Here is a 15,932-nt window from a genome sequence, read left to right as displayed (position 1 = left end):
GTGTGTGTGTGTGTGTGTGTGTGTGTGTGTGTGTGTGTGTGTGTGTGTGCGCGTGCATGCGTGCGTGCGTGCGTTTAATGTCTGTCTGGAGCAGGATAATGCCGGTCGTCTGAAAAGCCAATTCCCTGATCAGCTCATTCATCCTCCCTCTGTCTTAAGCTGCTCCTCATCACAACCTGATGATACGTGGGCGTGTGTGTGTGTGTGTGTGTGTGTGTGTGTGTGTGTGTGTGTGTGTGTGTGTGTGTGTGTGTGTGTGTGTGTTCACTTGCAGGTCTGTGTGGTCACTTCCTGCATGCATCTGCTAAAGTGAGGCCCAGTAAAAACCAACTTCCTGTCCCTTTCTGAGCCAGCTCCCATATATCCTTATTAGGAACACGTAGAGCCAGTGAGAATTCCTACTGTAAGTTTATGAGTCTTTGTCCGGTGCCCTTATTGAGTTAAAACAGCACCCCGACCCACCCACCCACTTAGCCTCTGGTCAACTAATAAGATGAGCTTTGCATGAGGATTTCCATCATGAAAATAAAGAAGCGTTTCAGTTTAGAGAGGCATACAAATTTAAGGTGGATGAATACCTGGGACAGGTGTGTGCATGCAGAGTGAGTCATGACCCTGAATAATAAATTAATTGCAGGCCTCAGTTTCACTGACACCAAATATGGATATGTTCTGGATATTACAGAACTGTTAATTATGTGTCATTAAGGCAAGCAAGATAAAACAAGCCTACACATCACCAGGGAGGTGATGAGAGATAAGAGATTTACAGTCTCCTGAGTGTTTGCCGTAAGCATACTTCAGCTTCATCACATGTATCGCTGTCACCCTGCTCTGCATGTGTGTGTGTGTGTGTGTGTGTGTGTGTGTGTGTGTGTGTGTGTGTGTGTGTGTGTGTGTGTGTGTGTGTGTGTGTGTGTGTGTGTGTGTGTGTGTGTGTGTGTGAGAGAGAGAGAGAGAGAGTGACTGGTATGCCAGGGCAGGCGGCTGTCAGTGACCCTGAGGTTGTTAGCACCCCATGTCCTGGCTGGCACCTCTAACCAGTATCAGTGAGAAAGTTTTGCTTCACTACAAAAGCATTAGTGCAATCCAGCTCTGCTGCATTCCCTCTACATTTGAATTCAATGAGTTATGTCTATGTAACTGTCTTTGTTTTCCAATGCACAAAGATAGCGCAGTAGTCAGGATATGTAAAGGGCCCCTACCCAATGTGGGGGATGCCAAGGACTGAAACTATCATAATGTTGACTGAATTACATTAACATTTACTCCTGCCCTGTGTGACAATACTAAATTCATAAAAGCACATGTTTCAGCTTGTTTTATACTTCAGACCCATGCTGTGTTTTGCAGCATTAGTTCTAAGATGTGTTGCCCACTTGTGCATCATGTTTGTTTACCATCATCACATTCACAGCAATTGTGATAATAATGACGAGATAAAATAAATGTACATATAAGTTTTATTGCATATTGATAAGTTTGAAAATATATAGGTTAGTTTCAGTGCTGCTTGTACCCCCCCCTGTTATGCCAGAGTGCAGCGCGGTTATCTGCATGCGCCACACCCAGTGGACACGGCACAACCAATCAGAGGGCGCCGTGCGGAAAGTTCTCCTTTTATGGAAAGGGGATGCAGCACCAGCTCCGATAAAACCCTGCAATTTCTCGGCCTCCATTGCAGTCAGGTTCAGACACTAAACCCTACCGGAGTGTAGCTCTCAGTCACAGTCCTCGTAAGCCGATAACCCTCCCTAACACAGGTAAGACAACCGCCGAATGAAGATGCAAGTTTTTTTTTGTTTTTTTTTTGCCACGTATTTAAATGCATTGATTCCAAATTTGTGCACTTTATATTTTAGCCAGCAGGCATGTTTTATCCCGCTGCTGAAGTTATAATGTGAGGTTTTCCTCTCAAGCGCAGGCGATCATTAGAAATGCACGGTGTAAATGTTGTGTGCAGTTTGAGGGATATGCTTGTCAGTGACGTTTCGCGGGAAGGTGTTGACATGTCGTAGAGACCTCGGACGGTGTGAAATAACCCTGCTGCTCCGTGCTGTCAGCACTTCATCGATGTAACAAATCAGACTGCGTTTAAAAAAAAAAAGCTTGACCTTCTCGCTTACATGTAATCATCCGCTTCGACATGGTCTGCGGCTCCGCTGTCTCCGGTTTCACGCACGGACAGATAACTGCAGATTAGACCGGTTTTTTTTTTTTTTTTAAAGTTAAAGGAATTTACTGAAATTGCAGGCAGACTGGGTTAAAGTACTGAAAATGTCGCCGTGACATTACAGCTTATGAAGTCGATTGACATAATGAAGTTCCAGCTTGTGAACGTCCGAAGTTGTCTCTTTAACACCTGATGACAGGGATGATGGAAGTTCATTCACTTTGACTGTGAAAACCCGTCTTGGTGGTCTATGTTGGCGGCGTGCGTGTGGTTAGTGCAACTGCGATGATCCCGGTGAAGGGAGTGGCTGTCTGTCTGTCTATTGAGGTTTAACGACACACGGAGCGGCTTCCGGGCCGGTCTGTCCGCCGTCTCTAAGCTGCTCTCACTTTTGCCTTATATGGCCATGGCCAGACCGAGGGAGAAACTGCCTTTGTTTTCTCAGCTCTGGATTTGGACCGCAACCTGCGCCACTGCGACATCCAGCGTCCGGTCTCTATAATGACAGGGCTTTAACCCAGTTGATGTTTGCCAGATGTACACGCACGCCGTTGACAGTTTTAAACATGCGTCCCCCTCCCTTTCTGTACAGAAAATGGAAGACGAAATCGCCGCCCTGGTTGTGGACAACGGATCCGGTATGTGCAAAGCTGGCTTTGCAGGAGATGATGCTCCACGTGCCGTGTTCCCCTCCATTGTTGGACGCCCCAGGCATCAGGTACGGTTTCTCCATAATGCTATATAAATCGTACACTTGGGTTAGCACGCAATTTTGAGTAGTTTTGATTTAAATTTGTAATCACGCTCCTCTCTGTCTTCCTAGGGAGTAATGGTTGGTATGGGCCAGAAAGACAGCTATGTTGGTGATGAGGCACAGAGCAAAAGGGGTATCCTGACCCTCAAGTACCCCATTGAGCACGGTATCGTGACCAACTGGGATGACATGGAGAAGATCTGGCATCACACCTTCTACAATGAGCTGCGAGTTGCCCCTGAGGAGCACCCAGTCCTGCTCACAGAGGCCCCCCTCAACCCCAAGGCCAACAGGGAAAAGATGACCCAGGTAAACGAGGGCTGATGCTCTGAACAATTCTCCCCTCCTCCTAAGTCAGGAGACCTACTTGGCACACCTGCAGGGCTCACAAACAGGAAACTGTGTTGCTGCTAAGGCCCTTCTCCTCCTCCTCCTCCTCAATCTGTCCATTTCCTCCTGCTCCTTGAACATCCAGGTTTCCTCTGCCTTGAGCTGATCTTTTCATCTCTGCGGATGCTTCAGGTTTCTATCTCTCTGCACAGTGATGTGTCAGGAATGACTAGCTGCAGCATGGTCACTGCTGTTTCTTTTTTGGTTTTTTTAATTAAATTTAGTAAACTAGATGACAAGCATTTAACTACACTGGTGTCTGCATGCATGCAACAGATAATGGTAGCAGGTTGTACAGTGAATGTAACAAAACTAAAGTTTATATTTAATGACTGGTTTTAGTGTGGTGTCGTTTTGCCTTATGACTGTACTAACCCATGCTAGCATACTTTAGGTCACTTTGACCCACTGACTCATCTGTCATCTCTCTCTCCTCCAGATCATGTTTGAGACCTTCAACACCCCCGCCATGTATGTGGCCATCCAGGCTGTGTTGTCCCTGTACGCCTCCGGTCGTACCACTGGTATCGTCATGGACTCCGGTGATGGTGTGACTCACACAGTGCCCATCTACGAGGGCTATGCTCTGCCCCACGCCATCCTCAGGTTGGACCTGGCTGGCAGGGACCTGACAGACTACCTCATGAAAATCCTGACTGAGAGGGGTTACAGCTTCACCACCACAGGTGAGCGCAGTGACTTCCAAACAAGCTGCTGTTTGAAGCTGCAGGGAAACCGGTAAAATGGACAATAAAAATATCTCCTTCTCATCCAACAGCTGAGCGTGAGATTGTGCGTGACATTAAGGAGAAGCTGTGCTACGTTGCACTGGACTTTGAGCAAGAAATGGGAACTGCAGCCTCCTCTTCATCCCTGGAGAAGAGCTACGAGCTGCCTGACGGACAGGTCATCACCATCGGAAATGAGAGGTTCCGTTGCCCTGAGGCTCTCTTCCAGCCCTCTTTCCTTGGTAAGTTACATCAGTGAAACCATCAACTGTGAGGGTGAAATCTGCTCTCGATTGGCTGACATGGCTTTAACTTTTAACTTTACACCTTTTCACAGGTATGGAGTCTTGCGGTATCCACGAAACTACATTTAACAGCATCATGAAGTGTGACGTGGACATCCGTAAGGACCTGTACGCCAACACTGTGCTGTCCGGAGGTACCACCATGTACCCAGGCATCGCTGACCGTATGCAGAAGGAAATCACTGCCCTGGCACCCACCACCATGAAGATTAAGGTAAAACGCTTCGCTCTCTTTCCCACTCATCCCCCCCCCCTGAGGCACTGATGGCACTGATGCAAATGTGTTCCAGAAAGAGCTTTACCTCTGCTGCCTCTCGGTGGACAAACATGTTTATTGCAGTATTAAGTGTCTACTGCTTGTCCTATAGCATCCCATTATCTTAACTGGGGAAGTATTTGCATGCTTTTTGTGTGTCTGCCAATAAATGTAGATTGGCCTCAGTATTGATGACCTTTTCATCTTGCCCCCCTGCAGATCATTGCTCCCCCAGAGAGGAAGTACTCTGTATGGATCGGCGGCTCCATCCTGGCTTCCCTGTCCACCTTCCAGCAGATGTGGATCAGCAAGCAGGAGTACGATGAGTCTGGCCCCAGCATTGTCCACAGGAAGTGCTTCTAAACAGACTGTCGGTCCCCACCCCAAAACACACACTGCTACAAACCCAAACGACTGGCTCTGTATACATGCCTACACCACCACACTGGTGTATGCTGAGCCCACAACACCTCTTCCCATTTCCCCTCATCACTTTGGCTATGGCACCATGCCCCCTGATGGGGAGAAACTCTGCAGGAAGTACAGAGTGTCCCAGGCGGTGTGAATGTGTGAGGAACATGATGTCCATTGTCGTGTTTGTGTAGGTCATTCCAGATGTCTTTGTTCACCACCTTATTTGCCTCTATGAAGGTTTATTCTCTGATGGGCTCGCTGCCTAACAGATCTGTAGTATTGCTTAATATGTAAATTATGTAATCTGAAACCTTGTTTTGTTTTTGTACTTTCAGCCTTAAACGATACTTGGTCGAGTTTGTTTTAGTCATCATGCAAAAGACAAAGCTGTTACCTTGTATTGAGGTGTATGAAGGTTTGTGCGGGGCTTCAAGCCTCTGGTGTACACAACAACCCAATAAAAGCGCACATGTCTGAGACTCCAGTCTAACTACTTGGTCTTCATTTATTTTGCCACCTAAATCCCAAAACTTGTTTTTCATTACCCTCAAATCATGTTGCATCTAACTGTACTCGGTTTAATGGAGGCTGGACACTTGATGTTTTACACTGAAATTTAAAAGCGGGACCATTAATGTCAAGTTTATTTCTTTTTTGTTTTCTTTTTTTTTTTAACATGCAACCCTATCCGTAGGCCTCCTCCATGTAAGGAGCTTTGACATGTAAATTATATTTTTGACTGACTTCCATTTTAGTTTGTGTTGCTGCCTGCTCACTTTTGTTCTGACTTGCTGGGATATTTGAATAGAATGGAGCCATTGTTTGTACCAACGCCTGTGCTTTGACTATCATGCTGGGTCAAATGCTGCTGTCAACAAGGCAAGACCATACAAAGACCAGAAATGCACAGCACTGCAAAATGCAAAGGATGAATCAAATGGTGCATTTAAATATCAGCTGCAAAGATTCAATCACGTCATTGAACTACAAGCACTCCACTAATTCACCAGTGAGTCTCTTTAGTTGGTTTTACGATGGTTTAATTGATGTCTGACCACATGTCAATGTTGGAAAACATTAATTGGCAAAATTCAACCTGACTGCTATAAGGAGTAAAGGTATGAGCTCTTTACAGCCACCACAAGCCTTTAGGTCAGGAATGATTGAACTCTACAGACAGATTTTAGGTGGAGTATCACTTCAATAAAACTTTTTATAGCGCCATCATGTGGACAACTAATTTAATTCAATTTGAGAATCAATTATTCATTAGCCTTACTAATTATTCATTAGCATTAATAACTTCTTCTTTTTTTTTTTAAAGAAAGGATTAGTTACAGTACATTGGATATCCAGTCTGATTGTAAATCTTAAAACAACAGATCACACTGACTCAACTCCACTAGTGAAAGTTTACAATTATCTATGTTTTGAATGACACACTGTTTGGTAATATACTATAGATATTCTTTTACAATACAGCTTCCCCTGTTAGTAAACTTTGATACAATTTGTTGTAACACTTGTGTTATACACTGTTCAGTTTATTTCTCAGTAATGGATTTAATCCAGGTTTTATGAACATTTGATAAATGTAAAACTTTTTCCGTCATCACCACTATATCAAGTCTTTATTAGTTTGACAAATATATTAATTCTTTAACAAATGTCTCCACATATAGAAAAATATTTAGGCTATTTTTTAAAAATGGATTTTACCTTTTAATCAAGATAGGATGATAATAGTGTATTGCAAAACTACAAATGTAGTTTGTAGCTCTTTGCTGGTGTGCTAAATGCCGATTTGTAAATTTTTCTGTCAGAATACGTAAACAATACAGACTACTACATACATATTCACAAAATGAAACAAAATGCAATACCACTGTATTTGTTCAAGTAAATACCACCCAAATCAAATTCGTAACTACTGGAAACATTACTTTACTACTACGCATAAATCCCTCCAGCTCTTTACTGTGATTTAAAATAAAATAATATAATATCTCCTGTGTTTTTATTTTTTTGGTGTCGTTTAAAAACGTGCTAACTACTTTTTTTTTTTAAACTCGGACCGACAGGAAGTATGTCCGTCGCTGAAATACTTCCGACGCGTGCAGCAGGAAATACGATCCGTTCAGCCAACGGTTAGACGTGGTTCGGCGTAACGAGCAGGCTCACGGGAAGATGAATTGCTGTTGGGGTGGATGAACGTCTAAAATCCCGCTGAACACGAGTGTGACATCGGAGGACATGGACCGGCAGATTGAACAGGTGGGCGGACTGACAAACCTCAAGCACACGCGGTTCCAGTTTGTTGGCGGTGCCGGTGAACTTACCTCAGGTTGAGACGAGGTTCCGCCCAATGTTCGGTCGACCATCTCAGCCGAGTTGGGTCGGCTCAACGACCGTTTCTTTTCTTTTCTTTCTTTTTGGTGTTTTCTTTTCTCCAAGTTAACTGAACGCACATTAGTTGAAGCCACACAGGTGTTTTCGCTTGTTGTAAAACTGATTGTTGATGTTAAATCTTTTAAAAACAGCGTTTTTTGTTGTTGTTGTTTTTTTTTTTTTAATTTAGCAGTATAACCTGTAGCATCGTAGCTCGTGTTATCACGTCTTAGTACCTTTGCTGCACTGCTACTGGCGGAGTTTGCAATAAATAATGCTTCAGTTACAGTTAGTAAATGAATCGTGAAATCATGAAGAAAAAAAATAGCAATAAAGCGACGCCTTGTTTTTGCCAAATCCTGAAAAATTCAGAAGATAATTACAACATAATTGTCCATTAAGTTGACATTTGCTGTGTAAAGCAACCAGACAGTAAAGAGGAGTTAAAATACATAGAAATACATCAAGTAGATCGTCAGCAGTGTTCATGGGTTATTGGGGCAGAGGTATTTAATATGTCTGTTCATAAAAGCCACAGCACTAATTAATTCTTGCACACTTGCACACTTGTCCTTGAGTTGCAATTTGCGATGATCTTGCTGGCCTGGTTGAGCACCTTGTTCCTGTAACTAACCTCTCAGTTAGGTTAAACAGGTGAGAGGTGCAGCAGATCATTGTGTGTGCTTTTGCTGGCATTTGAACCTCCTCAATTAGCCTTTTTGTGAATGTAGTCTGCATTGGTCTGAAAGGTACATTTATTGTCATTGATTGTCCCCGAATATTCCAAAGGACTGATCACTTCCTGCCTTTTCATAACAACAGGCTTGAAGAGGGGCCTTATGCTGCCTACTCGCAAACTCAGCGCCTTGGTAATACTGACATCAGGGTAAAAACAAAAAACTCAGCCATCAGACCAGATAGCAAGGCGGCCGATATGCTGATAGTAGGAATGGCTGTTAGCATTTTTCTTTATAAGTGACAGATCTTTTCTGTTGTATTTGGCCTCTTTTGTATATATGGAGAACAAGAGAGGAGCTGAAACACTTACCGATGGGACGACAGTGTTCAGGACAAGGCAGTTGGAGAGGGTGTTAGTTAGAGAAACCCGTTGGGGCCTTTCTCTCAGGTGTCTCAGTACCTGACAGAAAGAACAGAAACAATCGTGCCTGCTGAACACAACAGGAATCTTTTCTATTTCCAGGACCTTAATGACAAAACACCAACAATTAGAAATTGCTACTAGATAGCTTGGTGATTTTTTTTTCCAAATGCTGAGTGAATGCACAGATGGTTGCAAAGCGCACAACTGTGACACCGTTGATTGTCTGTCTCAGGCTGTACGCGACGAGGACGCCATGTCTTCTACCTGCGTGGGGATGTCGGATTTGTCCGATGAGATCCTGCTGTGCATCCTCCGCCATGTTCCAGTGTGTGACCTGCTGATGAACGTGGCAAACGTCTGCCACAAGTTGCACACACTGTGCCATGACAAGACCCTGCTCACGAACGTCAGCCTGTCTGAGGAGTATCTGGTAAAGCATGTTTTAGGATTTTTTTTTTTTTTTTTTTTTTTTGATTGAAGATCGTGGAACTCTTTCCATGTATTTAAAGAACACAGTAGGAAATGTGTTGTTTTTAAACAGATGAAAACATTAAAGGAAATGTGTCTTTTCTTCCCGGCAGGCTGGCGATTCATCGATTCAGTATACCCTGATGCAGCTGGCCAATCAGGTGCAGTCTCTCAGCCTGAACGGCTGCTACTGGCTGTCTGGTTCTACCATGGAGCATCTCGCACGCTGCAGAGGGGTGACGTGCCTCGATGTCACCGGCTGCCACCTCACTTCCCTCCGTCTGTCCCGTCTCCTCTCCTCCTTCTCTCTGCTCACATCGCTTGCTTTTGATGTGACGGCAGATTTCAACTCTTCTCAGCTCAGTTCAAAAGCGGTGGATTCGCTGAGCCGGCTGTTAGAGCTCAGACAGACGCTGCTGACGCCGAGTTACGGTGTCGTGCCGCGCTGCGCCCAACTCCGCAAGTAAGAATGTGTCAGATTTATGAGATCGGTCTCCAGAATTACCCCTATTTGGCATTTTGACCCTGTGTAGTGTCCATAAACATTCCAAAGTCATAAACCAAAGTATGGAGCGCATTAAAAAATATCTGTTGAGTTATCAACATCCTGAGAGCAATGACACCACTATGGCCAAAAGTCCAAAGGTTCAATGCTTTACCTGCTTCTGCAATGTTTCAGGATCAGATGTCGCACTTGTCCTGCAAATTATAAAGTTGGCAACTGTGCAAAATATTAAACCAGAGTTTAGTCAGTCTGAATGTATCACTCACATCAGAGCACATTACTATTTGCACAAAGGAACAAACTTGTACATGTTTTTTTACGCTAATTGACAAGTGATTGCATCAGACCAGATTCCAGCTATCTCTCAAACCTGAGTGTTCAGACATGTACAAATGTGAAATACGTCATAAATATGTAACACAAAGAGCAAAGATGGTTCTCCTTTTGATCCCTGTTGCTTGAACTCACTCTCCTCGTGTTTCACATCGTGTTCTTGTGCTTATTTACTCGCATAGTTTTGTGGTGTTGCGTACAAAGCTGGGAAGGGATATCCGATCACAAGCGGTCACTCGAGACGCACGATAGTGCCACATGGGAACAGACGGCTTAAAGCTGGCCACTTGTGATCCGATCACACTGCGACGGATTGATAATGCCAGGTGTGCACAGCCCCTCGATGCTTTTGGTCAACTGGTAGAGTTTACCAACACTACACTAGTGGCACTTCTCAACTAAACGTTGTGCATCAGGAGGGCGACGTGCCTGTAAAATATCACAATATTTCAGGGTATTTCTGCAGTAATGTTACGTCACCAAGTCAGAATATTGCCATTTTTTTACTGATACTGCGCTCAGTGTGTGTCTCTGTGTCTTTGTACTGCAGGCTGATGCTGCAGTTTGACATCCCGGATGTGACCAGTGAGGGTGTCGGTGTTAGCTGTCAGCTGATGGTTGGTCAGAGCAGTGTGCCACATTACCAGCAACTAGAGGAGTTCACTGCCAGGCTGGCTCCAGGAGAGGTGAGTTTGTTACAGCATCTGTTCTGTACTGTCTATGAAACCTTTCTCCATGTGTCTGTAATATCCATTGTGTATCGATGTCTTCAGGTAAACCAGACCTTGCTCCTTCTCTACCTGGCCGTGTTCAGCGTTCACGTTCCGAAGCGTCTCCGTGTTTTCCTCGTTTCAATTCCTGGCCCGAACCCGGCTCACTGGCCCGCTGCTTCCTCGCTGGCTCAGAGTTTGGGTCAGCGAGGTGACCTGGTGGCCCTGCAGCTGCCTCGCTCCTGGCTGGATTCTCTGTCACTCAGACGAGCTCTGGACGGGAACAGCCCCAAGCACCTGAGCTTTAGCCGCTGCCCGGCGTTGTGGCCCCAGGTGTTCCAGTCGCTGCTGGATGGAGGGGTCAGGGACAGCACTCAGCTGACCAGCCTGAACCTCAGCGGGATCAACCACGCGGTGTGCAGTAGTGTGGATGATCACCTGGTCGCTGGGACGATGAGCCAGCTGGCAGATGGCTGTTCCAACATTGCACACCTCAACCTTATGCACACACATTACCATCATGAAAACTCTCCTGGGCTGGATGGGGGAACACACCTGTGTGCCAGCTTGGCCAAACTGAGTCACCTGCGCTCCCTCACTCTGCCGGCCTGCGCTCTGTCAGATGGCTTAAACACGGATCACATCTCGGCACACAACACGCCTCCCTCTCCGCTGTTCCGAGGGTTAAAGAAAGTGCCCCGTGTGGGGCTCCAGAATTACACGCCTGACTCGGCGTCTTCTCCGTCAGAGGACAGCACCTCAGGGCTCGCTCTGCTCCTAGCCGGCTGCCGTGTTTTAGAGACCTTCGAGCTCATTGGTCCAGGTTTTGCTTCTGCGCTGCCTCGGCTTGAGTCTTGCACTCGTGCCAGCGTGGAGCCTCGTGGAATGTGTGCTTGGGCGCGAGGGGTCGGTGACGCGCACTTAGCAGCTCTCGAGGCTTTGCCTCGATTGCGTCGTCTGACTCTGGCTGGACTTCCCGGGGTCCTCAGGGGGACAGGACTGGTACAGCTGGCCAGGCATTGCAGAGACCTCAGAGTGTTGTCCCTCGGCAATCTGGGATCCCTGAAGACCATGAACTACACCCCTGCCTTGCTGGAAACACTGAAGCACTGCACACAGCTGCTGGAACTCAGGTTAGAAAATTACTTTATGTACCCTTCATTTAGTGCAGGAATCACCACTATTAGATACAATCAATATTATCCTATTTTCAATTAAAACATTTGTTATTATTGTCTTTTTTTAATTTATTATTTCATTAGTGAATTGTAATATCAAGTTTTCTCAGAGCTGAACCATTAAATCCTACAATAACTCTCTTTGTATATCAGTAATATAGATTTTCTTTTTCTTTTTTTAACTAAGAATTAAAAGAGCTGCTGTAATCCTCTCTATATTGTATTTATTATATCAGGTTTTTTTTTTTTTTTATCCTAAGCTTACTACAATTTAAAGTGTATTACACCAGTTATTCTGATTCAAATTCCTGAAACAAGTTCACGTTTTTGTTCAGCATGTTGTCTTTATTCAGTGAACATTGTGTGTTTGTTTCTTTAGGTTAGAGCAGCCCTACCTGAATGCCAATACGTCGTTCTTTGAGGCTCTGTCCTGCTGCTCTCGTCTGCAGCGCGTCTGCCTCATCTCGCGCAGCGGCACCTTTGACCCCTCGGCCACAGAAGCCTTCATGGAGCGATGCTGCCATGTGCTCATGTGCCACATGTTCATGGGCGGCACCTTGGTGGCTTGTCGGACACTGCAGAAAGCTCTGCTGGAAAGGTCAGTGATTGTGACTGTGTGTTTGAAGCAGGGAGTGACAGCTCAAACATTTCACCTCTCTTTTCTCTCGGTTAGATTTTCAGCGGCGCGCCCGGCTCTCAGCGTGGTCATCTATCCGTTACAACATGAAGATCTGCCTTCAGTCATCAGAAATATCCCACCAACGCTGCTGGATCGAATAACATTGTTTCAGAGCCACGTGGCTCAACCACCACATTTATCACCATTGTGACATCACCCGAAAGCTTCAGTTTGATTGGTGCTCAGCAGCTCAGGTGCTCAGCTTTTTTTTTCCTGCAGGAAATAAAATGAATAAATAAACTGTCATCTTTGTGTTGCATCAACAACCATCAACCATGATTGTCTACATTTGCATTACACAGTAATAATGGACCTCAAAGGGGATTTTACTCTTTCGGGCTCTATTAATTTATTGTTCCAGGATATTTGACATGTAGTGCAACTGGGACCTCAATTGCAGCCTCTCGATCACAAATCATGTATTACACCACTCTGTTACTTGGAAAGTAAGTGCCAAAATAATAAGTTATTGGATGTATTTGTACTAAAACTTTGTACCTGAGGCCATGAATCAAATGATGTCACAATAAACTCTTAAGTTATTCAACATTTTTGTCTGTATACCATTTTTCCATTCATGAAACAGTCATGTTTTAAATATTTTATAACAAATATGAAGCAGTAACCCACTGTTAGTGTAGTATCGCATTAGCTTGGCTGACCATTAATTAATGTAAGTAGACACTTTAAACAGCTTGTAAACTGACATTAGAGATTTAAGTGAAAGTGACAAACAAATCAATGAGTAAAATCATTTCTGAATGTTTTGAGGGTATAATAAGCTGGATGATATCAGATAAACCTGGTCTGAAGACACACACACACACACACATTACTGTTATTACAACATGAATCCCAGAAGTCTGACAGTTTGTTAGAAAATGAAACAGATCAGTCTTCAGATACTTTTTTTTTGTTTTTATCTCTTGCTTATTATTTCACCCCAGAAAAAAAAAAATACCAAAAAATGACCAGTTGGGGGCGATGTCGAGATATGGGAAGTCTTTTGTGCGCAGGCGCACTAATCTATCACCGATGAAGTGGATCGAAGTACGACAGCCTAATTTGAGTAGATGAAGCTTTTTTAAACTATTAATGTGACCCAGTAATAAATAATGATAACTTTTAACCTGGTTCGTGTTTTTGTTAATTCTGCCCGAGGACACAAAACACCAAAACAAGGCGCTTTATAATGACAGCTTTACATCTACTATTTAGGTCTGGAGTAGTTGGTGTGGTTGAAACATCGTGGTTGAACTCGACGTGCGAGGAGCGACACAGTCAGCCATGTAAGTTTGACCAATGGTTTAGTTTGCTGCCAAGTAGAGGAAGAATGCGACATGTTCATTTAGCTTTTAATTAGTAAGAGAAACCCGCCCAGTATGTTTCCGTCCGTCGCCTGTTCGTGCGTGCGAAACGGGAGGAAATGGTCTGTCCCCGTTGCCAGGTTGTCCCTATCAGCAACGGCTAAGAAGTCACCAAAAACGCTGTCCCTGACGGGGGGACAGGATTTGTCCCGACCCCGGTCGTCTCGGCTCCTCACGCCGAGTCCCTGGCAGCCGCCCGCGGGACTGACGACAGGCTCTGCGTCCCTGTCCGACTCCTCCAGAGGGGACGCGGACCCTCCGGACCCCAGATCGGTCGTACCTCACCGGGAGAACTTCGGCTCGCTGTCCGCCGACATAGCCTCCAGGAGGTTGTTCTGGAAAAGCAGCCCGGACCTCAAGGACCTGCGACACCGGGAGGACGAGGAGGAAGGAGAAGAGGGTCCGGGTCAACCCCGCAGGAGGCCCGGGAGGAGTAATACACCGTACTGGTACTTCTTACAGTGCAAGAAGCTGATCAGAGAGAACAAGGTTCGTGCTGTTGGGCTGTTTTCTTCTCGTTCCTGTTTTCTTTCTTGGTGTGTTCATGGCCGTGTGTTGTCCTTTCAGCTGCAAGAGGCTTTGGACCTGTTCAGCAGAGACATGCTGCAGGGAGAGAGGCTGCAGCCGGAGGAGTACAACTTCTCGGTGCTGGTAGGAGGCTGTGGTCGAGCTGGACAACTCAAAAAGGCCTTCCAACTCTACAATGACGTAAGGATATCTGACTTGCATGCGTTTAATCAGTTGTCAGTTTCTTAAATACGCCGTGCTTAAGGAATAATGCAGTCTCCTACAATAGTCCTGCAATACATACTGCCTTTATGAAGGTCATACTGTTCAAGGTTGAATATTTTAAAGAGGTGATGCAACTTTTTTTTGGTCATTTTGGAGGCTGTGCTCTATTGATAAATGTCTCTAATATTATATATAATGTGTCCTAACCAAGAATGTTCAGGACAAGAGACGACATAGAAACACCTCTCATTATACAATACAATTCATCAGAAGCACAAACTACACCGACGAGCACCGTACGTTACTGCATGGCTTCTGCAACTGGCAGGATGTTGTCTGCTATCGAAACGTATTAAAGACATTGGTTGCTATAGTAATTACATTGGTTGCTATAGTAATTACATTGCTCGCGCAAGTAGAACAATAACAAACCAAAATGGAGGGTAATGAAATGGACATGCTCATTTGCTCATCTGATCAGATCATTTAAAAAGCTCATATCATTGGTGCTTAATTAATACTTATTTTACTTTAACTCTGCAAAGATCCGAAATGATGAACCAGTTGATCACATCAGTTTCCCATAGAAGGGAAATCCAGTCAAATCAGTATCAATATCCATATTTCAGTAACAGTCCAGATTTAAGTCGCAGCTCACAGACAGACCTGAACTTGCGACCACAGACCTTCTCACTACTTATCGTGCGTTCCTTCCAGATGAAGAAGCGAGGTCTTCATGCCACAGATGCGACCTACACTGCGCTGTTCAACGCCTGCGCCGAGTCGCCCTCAAAACAAGCCGGTCTTCATCAGGCACTGAAGTTGGAGCAAGAGCTCCGTCGCAAGAACCACGCCCTCAGCACCATCACGTATCACGCTCTTCTCAAGACTCACGCCGTGACCAATCACCTTCAGGCCTGTATTCACACGCTCAGGGTACGACGCATTCCCACATCTGCACGAGTTTAAGGGAGGTTTGTTCACCGAACTGTGGTTTGTCTAATCATATGGTTTGTGTGTGTTTGTAGGAGATGCTGCAGAATGGACACGCTGTGACTCAGGAGACGTTTCACTACCTGCTGATGGGCTGCTTGAAGGACAAAGAAACAGGATTCAGAATGGCGTTACAGGTAGATACCCAATTTTAGAGGCATGTCCCCCATCTGCTATTTTTTATTGGCACATCGTCCACCACCTGTTTATCTCGAGTCACTTAAGTTCCACTATTTGACCGACCATATTTCTGTGAGCATCTATTGACATAAACATCGTAAATTCAGTTGCGAAGCAAAACACCTCCACACATTTTGATTTTAAACCAAATGAAATGGGAGAGGCCGGTAACTTGGAGGGGCAGAAAGGTGAAGGTTTATGGTGCTATTTCCACAAATTTAAGAAACCATCTATGGCCCCACCACCCACAGTTCACCGAACTTTGAAAGACCGTCTC

General features: G+C 45.0%; 3 protein-coding genes across 3 annotated transcripts in view; all 3 read left to right on the top strand.

Moving 5' to 3' along the window:
* Positions 1-1,655: 1,655 nt before the first annotated feature.
* Positions 1,656-5,499, top strand: actb1 (actin, beta 1). The gene is made up of 7 exons (XM_069166798.1): positions 1,656-1,763; positions 2,766-2,891; positions 2,997-3,236; positions 3,757-4,003; positions 4,096-4,287; positions 4,383-4,564; positions 4,826-5,499. The coding sequence occupies exons 2-7, from the start codon at positions 2,769-2,771 to the stop codon at positions 4,967-4,969; spliced, it is 1,128 nt and encodes a 375-aa protein (XP_069022899.1). The 5' UTR covers positions 1,656-1,763; positions 2,766-2,768; the 3' UTR covers positions 4,970-5,499.
* A 1,690-nt stretch (positions 5,500-7,189) lies between these two features.
* On the top strand, positions 7,190-12,921 carry fbxl18 (F-box and leucine-rich repeat protein 18). Its single transcript, XM_069168197.1, has 7 exons — positions 7,190-7,294; positions 8,743-8,940; positions 9,092-9,441; positions 10,367-10,502; positions 10,590-11,659; positions 12,084-12,302; positions 12,378-12,921. Exons 1-7 carry the CDS (start codon positions 7,274-7,276, stop codon positions 12,532-12,534), a joined length of 2,151 nt encoding a protein of 716 aa, XP_069024298.1. The 5' UTR covers positions 7,190-7,273; the 3' UTR covers positions 12,535-12,921.
* A 665-nt stretch (positions 12,922-13,586) lies between these two features.
* ptcd1 (pentatricopeptide repeat domain 1) overlaps positions 13,587-15,932 on the top strand; it is a 5,871-nt gene continuing 3,525 nt past the window's right edge. The window contains exons 1-4 of the mRNA XM_069167993.1: positions 13,587-14,239; positions 14,318-14,458; positions 15,200-15,418; positions 15,511-15,612. Coding sequence (XP_069024094.1) covers positions 13,766-14,239; positions 14,318-14,458; positions 15,200-15,418; positions 15,511-15,612 — 936 coding nt within the window. The 5' untranslated portion in view covers positions 13,587-13,765. The remainder of the gene's footprint in view (positions 14,240-14,317; positions 14,459-15,199; positions 15,419-15,510; positions 15,613-15,932) is intronic.

The sequence above is a fragment of the Embiotoca jacksoni genome, unplaced genomic scaffold, assembly GCF_022577435.1.
Source record: "Embiotoca jacksoni isolate LCO1_2020_lvr unplaced genomic scaffold, fEmbJac1.0.p SCAF_4, whole genome shotgun sequence".
In the NCBI taxonomy this organism is placed as follows: Eukaryota; Metazoa; Chordata; class Actinopteri; family Embiotocidae; genus Embiotoca; species Embiotoca jacksoni.
This window is presented reverse-complemented; position numbering and strand designations above follow the sequence as displayed.

Bases quoted from the DNA above. Each gene is read 5' to 3' on its own strand.
- actb1 (XM_069166798.1), top strand. From the start codon at position 2,769: ATGGAAGACGAAATCGCCGCCCTGGTTGTGGACAACGGATCCGGTATG. The intron at 3,237-3,756 runs GTAAACGAGGGC...TCTCTCCTCCAG, and splicing joins ACAGGGAAAAGATGACCCAG to ATCATGTTTGAGACCTTCAA. The intron at 4,288-4,382 runs GTAAGTTACATC...ACCTTTTCACAG, and splicing joins CTTCCAGCCCTCTTTCCTTG to GTATGGAGTCTTGCGGTATC.
- fbxl18 (XM_069168197.1), top strand. From the start codon at position 7,274: ATGGACCGGCAGATTGAACAG. The intron at 10,503-10,589 runs GTGAGTTTGTTA...CGATGTCTTCAG, and splicing joins CCAGGCTGGCTCCAGGAGAG to GTAAACCAGACCTTGCTCCT. The intron at 12,303-12,377 runs GTCAGTGATTGT...TCTCTCGGTTAG, and splicing joins CAGAAAGCTCTGCTGGAAAG to ATTTTCAGCGGCGCGCCCGG.